The sequence below is a fragment of the Tachysurus vachellii genome, chromosome 13 (genome assembly GCF_030014155.1).
Source record: "Tachysurus vachellii isolate PV-2020 chromosome 13, HZAU_Pvac_v1, whole genome shotgun sequence".
In the NCBI taxonomy this organism is placed as follows: Eukaryota; Metazoa; Chordata; class Actinopteri; order Siluriformes; family Bagridae; genus Tachysurus; species Tachysurus vachellii.
The window spans coordinates 12,508,296-12,514,295 of record NC_083472.1 but is presented as its reverse complement, the minus strand read 5'-3'; the positions used below and the strand labels follow the sequence as shown (position 1 = coordinate 12,514,295).

At 36.2% G+C, this 6,000-nt stretch overlaps 1 protein-coding gene across 1 annotated transcript; it reads left to right on the top strand.

Moving 5' to 3' along the window:
• mmgt1 (membrane magnesium transporter 1) lies at nucleotides 1-4,236 on the top strand. The gene is made up of 4 exons (XM_060885726.1): nucleotides 1-149; nucleotides 2,156-2,208; nucleotides 2,327-2,430; nucleotides 2,553-4,236. The coding sequence occupies exons 1-4, from the start codon at nucleotides 71-73 to the stop codon at nucleotides 2,704-2,706; spliced, it is 390 nt and encodes a 129-aa protein (XP_060741709.1). The 5' UTR covers nucleotides 1-70; the 3' UTR covers nucleotides 2,707-4,236.
• The last annotated feature ends 1,764 nt before the right edge of the window (nucleotides 4,237-6,000 follow it).

Here is a 6,000-nt window from a genome sequence, read left to right as displayed (position 1 = left end):
TTTGAATCCGGCTTCACGCTGCTTGTTCGCTTTAGCCGACTGGAAGCAGTTCATTGCGTTCACATGAAAAATGGCTTCGTCCTTTTGGAAAGGCGTTGTTGGTTTAGGACTGTTCGCTTTGGCCCATGCGGCTTTTTCGGCGGCGCAGCGTAAGTAAAAATGATTTCTCATGAGAAATTCTGGGAGCTAAATGACACATAACCTGCTGGTTTTTTTTTATTTATTTACATGTTACAGACTGCCCCATAAAGCTAGTCCGATAGTTAGCATGACATGTAGCGGCTTCGCTCAATAGACCTGAAGTAGATTAACGATTTTCAGGTTATATCGCGTTTTATTTTTATCTTCATGGTTAAATACAATTGTTTTCTGTATTTCTGTATTAATTCACTATATTTACATTCTATCACTCGCCTCATAATGAAATATAAACACTGACTGATTTTTATACCACATATTTAGCCATCACCGGCTTACACAGTCGCTAAGGCTAGTTGCTAAGCTAATGCTAGGCTAAACATGTACATAGCATTATGATTAACGGCTTTTACCGTGCTAGCTCATAGTCAGGTCAGTCATTTGTCTGTAAATGATTGATTAAACAATTCCTCAAGTGGAACTAAATCAGTTTGTCTGCCACAGGACTGTTCAGTGTTAATAATCCGCATTAAAACATCTACAGGTTTCTTTGTGGGTTTTTTTTTAACAGAATCTGTTCTCATAGTTGTTGCACAGAGAACCTTTTAAATAAAACCCATGAACCAGAACAGTACATATTTATATTAGGAACATTTATCCAACTATTTCAATATTAAGTTCGGAATTTAAATTAAAAAATAAAATCTATGTATTTAATTATTGAACTTTTCACTCATGGAACACGTTTCTGTTAAAATAGTCAATAGAGGCAAGTTAACCGTTTGCAGCAGTCTAACAACTATAAGAAGGCAATAATAAATATAACTAGTGATGGGTTGTGTGTTTTTTTTTCCTGGGATTATCCTGGTTTTTATCCCCCAGATGAGAATGAGCTGTTTTATTATGACTCTGGTTCCTTTCAAGGTTTCTTCATTGTTTTGAGATTTTTTAATGACACCAAATCCTTTGGCTTACTCCGTGTAGTATTTTGGATTTATGTATTTCTTTAAAGCTGCTTTGGGGCAATATTCATTGTTAAAAGCGCTATACGTATACAATTTAATTGAGTTTCTGGACCCAGCTTGAGGAGCATTTTCAAGAGCTTTTATGCCTGAAAGGTGTTTAGCACTTTGGTAAGCCAGAGCGACTTACACAAAAACCTTTTATATCACGAAGCAAACAGCTATCCATTTGATGAAGAATAAATCTATTAGTTTATGCAAGAAATAATTTAATGTAATTCATCTTCTGCACTTAAGTAGTATAAGTGTATGAGTGCTTTGTCCACCGAGAACTGTCATTTATGTAATCCCTAATGATTTGAGGAAAAGTAACCAGAAGATATGAACAAATTGTGTACTTTTTACAAATTGTGTAATTACATTTTGAGCATCCAGACATTGTATTAGGTCACTAACAATACCAAGTATCATGTCTAATACAGGTCTGAAGCACTGCATCCTTGTTTAATTAGATTGCCCAAAGATCTTTGAAAATTGAAAATTGTCACAGCAAGTCTCTGCTGTTATGTATGCTTGTTGAGATTAAGCATCGTTAATGAGATACAGGCAGACAGACCCCACAAGGGAAGTTGTTACAGCAACATAACACTAATATTAAAAGCAAACCCAGACCTGCAATAACACATTAAATAATGATTTGCACGACATTAGCGATAATAATTAATAAAATGAGTAATAAAACAGGTGTGCAAAAATGGCAGTGAGTAATATACACAACATATGTCTGATATAAACAGGTTGTACAGATGGTTATGCAGTAATGTGTTCATCTATCACACAGATGTTATGCTTAAAGGAAAGTATTATTACCTAAAATGTCGAGTCTGTTACAAAACGATACTCATTTTTTAATATAAATGTATAATATATAAGAGGGGAAAATGCAGATGGTTATTTTAATCCTTTGTAGTCTAGTCTCATCAGAAGACTGTTTCTTTGTTATAGATAAATTTGCTTATAATTATTTTTTTTTAAATAATTTTCTTCTTTTCCAGATCGATCATACATGCGGCTGACAGAAAAGGAGAATGAAACTCTTCCAATAGATGTAAGTTTTTGCCCCACGGTTCTAAGTATAAAATTGTAATGTGTATGATAAAATGGAAGTAAAAAATAAGTATATGTATAAAATAGTAATTTTTGAAATGTATATTTTGTGCTTCCAGATAGTATTACAGACGTTGTTAGCATTTGTGGTTACATGTTGTGGAATAGTCCACATCTCGGGTGAGTTTAAAGACATGGACGCATCTTCAGAGCTTAAACACAAGTAAGTAAAGTGAACTATTAATTTGAATTGCCTCCGAGTTGTTTTAATCATTTTCTCTTTAGACAGTTTGTGAGAATTGGCATTAAGCATAACCCCATCCCCTCTCCTCTTTCTTTTGCCAGAACATTTGACACATTGAGAAACCACCCGTCTTTCTACCTGTTCAACCATCGAGGCAGGGTGCTTTTCAGCTCAGAGCCAGAGGCTCCCACTGCAACTCCTCAAGCTTTGCCGTCCAATCCGCTGAGGTTACGCAAGCTGGAGAACTTTCACTGAGACTAGCCTTGAAAGGGGTTTCCCTTGCCTGTTTTGCCGTCTTTTTCTTCCTCTGCATCAGTAATCTCCTCAGTTGGAATGGGCACACTCTGTGCATACGTCAATATGCTGTACAAATCTGCATCTCAGTGTGGTTACTATTTTGAAGTCTATGGACTGTGCCAATTCCTTTTTTTTTAATTTTTTTCCAAACTCATACATTTGTCTTAAAACGTCAGAAAGATACACTGTACTCAATCAGGTGGCACACAGAGAAGGGAGAAGCCATCCTCCTTTTCCTACTCTTCCTGTTTCATGATGAGCTCTAATCCCATCTCTTATTCTGTTCAGTTTGCCACATGACCTACTGTGCTGCCATGTTTAACTGAGGTTTTTTCTTCCCCACATCCTTTTTAAAGGATGTAACTACTATGGACCATTAATTTTACTTATGTTAAGATATACTATTTATGACTGATGGACTACAACATAGATTTTGGTATGCAAATAATGCTAAGGTTAGTGTAATTACTAAATTGATGACTGGTCTGGGAAATGAGAAATAAAGACGTCTAATAACGCTAACAATACTGTGAACGCGCTGTGGAAAATGAATGCTACACCACTTTTTTTTTTTTTTTTTTTTGGGGGGGGGGGGGGCAGGAGTGATGTTTTTTCCCCATTTTATTTTCTGTTACAGTGCATTTGATTATTTTTAACAATAAAATCTGAGATTTTATTGATGAATTTTACTGAAGAGATGTATTCATTTTCAAGTATAACAGGACATCTCTTCAATGTGATATGTAGAATATATGTATGGAACTTAAATGGGTTAAGTTAAAGGAAGGTCATTTTTTATAATGGTTTAAATCCACTCATCCCCTTAGAACTGGGGTGTCGTAACTAAGGATATTGATTTTATGCCTCTGCCACTTGAAAACAAGCTTTTCATTAGCACATCATCTCAAAAGGATGGTCGAATGTTTAACATTTTATTTTTAATTAAAAAAGTTCTCAAATTGATCCACAGAGGGAGAAGGTCACAGCAAGAATGAATGTACAAAATAGATTTTCTTCAGTTGCTTCCTTCCTGTTTGAAGCATCTGTCAAAGGTATTTCTGGTCTACAATTTAGTAAAAGGAAGAACAGGACAGGACTTGATGGTGGTGAAAGCATCCCCGTCAGTATTGTTAATGTCAAGTTCTTCATGATTAACATCTAATATTCTGTGAATTAACACCAATTACCAAGATTCTGAAAATAGAATAGGAGATAAGTAGGATATATTAGTGCTAACTGTTAACCTGTACGTTTTTCTAGAAATCATTTATTAGTCCGATTACAGTATTTTACTTTATATCTTTTTATTTTCCAATTATTGAAATAATTGAGTTGAGAAGAACGCACACTGGCTGTAGGCAAAAAAAAAATACTCCTCAATTTCACTTCTGTGTTATCTCTTGTTTTAACATGTTTGTAGTTTTCTGCAAATGGAAATTTGGATAATTTGGTGTCAATGAGTCATATTAAAGGCCGAAATCCAGTGCATCATTTTTTTATCATTTTCAGGCCATGAAACACGGCACCCAGGTAATGATCTTATCAGCGCTTCAGCCTGAGAAATGTTAGCTCAAACATGCTATAAAGTGGAATGTATGAAACGTGGACAGTCCCTACACTGCAGCTCTCTGGTGTTATTTCTCATCACCTTTTATCCTCTAATGAAACCTTTCTGCCATGATGAGAATGGTTTCTTCAAGGGTGAAAATTTTCCCATACACAGGGCATGAGGGCTCACTGAATGGTTTGAGAAGTATGAAAATATAATGCTATGGCCTTCACACTCACCAGATCTCTTCCTTGAACAAAAATGAAAGACCTTTGCAGTGCTCCCTGCCACCATCATCAACTGGCCAAATATATTTTATAAGAATGGTGTTAATGCCGAGGTGCATTGTGGCACAAACCCAGTATTTTTTTGTGTCAAACATTTGTATATAAAATCAGCCAAACTATATGGTTAGTTTGGCTTTTACATAGTGGCTGTGTGAGTTAAGGTGATTGTTCTGTGTAGATGTGAAATAAATCTATGAATGAGTCATTTTCAGAGGCAGTTTACCTGCTGACCGCTTATCATTTTGTATTTTCAAATAATGGACCTTTAAAAGAAGTTTAGTTTAAGATTATTATCCTGAGCCTTTTAAACAGAATGCCACCACTAAGCTCCCTGAGGTCATTCGAACCGGTCAATCTAAATAATCATTTCTCAACAAAATCCTTTAAAAGTGGCAACAGTAACGCAGCTGGTAAGACCCTATGTTGGTTTGTGGAAAGCTGTGTGTAGAAATCCCAGGACTGCCACAGAGAAACTGGGTCTCAGCAACTCACAATTCAAAGAAATATAACCCACTTTTTGCCAAAGCCACAGTCTTCGAATTACTTCCTTTAACACAGCCCAGGGTGCTACAGAGACCAGTAGATTTCCTCCAAGCACATATTTCATTGAGAGCTGCCAGAATGTGAGGGGAACTTTCCCAAATGTTACAGAAATGTGTACTGACTAAAAACCACTCAGTCCACCTTTAACTCAAGAAGGATTTTGCTTCATTTGGATGTGTTTTAGACCTAAATCTGGGCAAATCTAAGTAAAACTATGTACTAAGCTTTATAAATATTTGCTTAACAACAAAAATGGCAGTTACTATAAATAATGTACATATATAATGATATACAGCTCAAGAATGTTGTATATTTTGCTCTTTGTTGCTTTATGTGATGAAAAATTGACCCTTTTTTTAAAAGAGCTTTACAACTAAGACGAAGAGGCATACAAGCTGATGTTATTCCTACAGACTTCAGAAAACATTTTAAGCCTGAGCTATTACTGAGCTATATCAATGAAAAATAATGAAGGGACCAGGTTGCTTAAAGAGCAGGTCTCGTGGGGTGTTCCTGGTGTGCAGTTGTTAGAAACTACCAAAAATATCTGGCAACAGGGTCATAGTTGACCGAGCCGTGTGGGAGTGAAGGCCAGCCCGTCTACCTGATCCAACAGAATAGCTACTGTAGCGCAGTGAGCAGAAAATGTTGGCCATCATAGAAAGGTGTCAAAATGCCTTTCTAGTCAGAATGCCCATGCTGTACAATGCTGAACTCACCTACATTGTGCATGTGAGAAATGGAAGAAAGTGGCCTGGTCTGATTATTTATGTTTTCTTTATTTCACATGAACAGACAAGTGGGTTGCTTACCTGTAAAAAAGATAGCACCAAGCAAGCTGGTGAAGGCATTGTGATGCTCTGGGCAATGTTC

What these genes read in the sequence shown, in the direction of transcription:
- mmgt1 (XM_060885726.1), top strand. Translation starts at nt 71, where the DNA reads ATGGCTTCGTCCTTTTGGAAAGGCGTTGTTGGTTTAGGACTGTTCGCT. An exon ending in GGCTTTTTCGGCGGCGCAGC is followed by an intron (nt 150 to 2,155) that starts GTAAGTAAAAAT and finishes CTTCTTTTCCAG; the next exon opens with ATCGATCATACATGCGGCTG. An exon ending in ATGAAACTCTTCCAATAGAT is followed by an intron (nt 2,209 to 2,326) that starts GTAAGTTTTTGC and finishes TTGTGCTTCCAG; the next exon opens with ATAGTATTACAGACGTTGTT.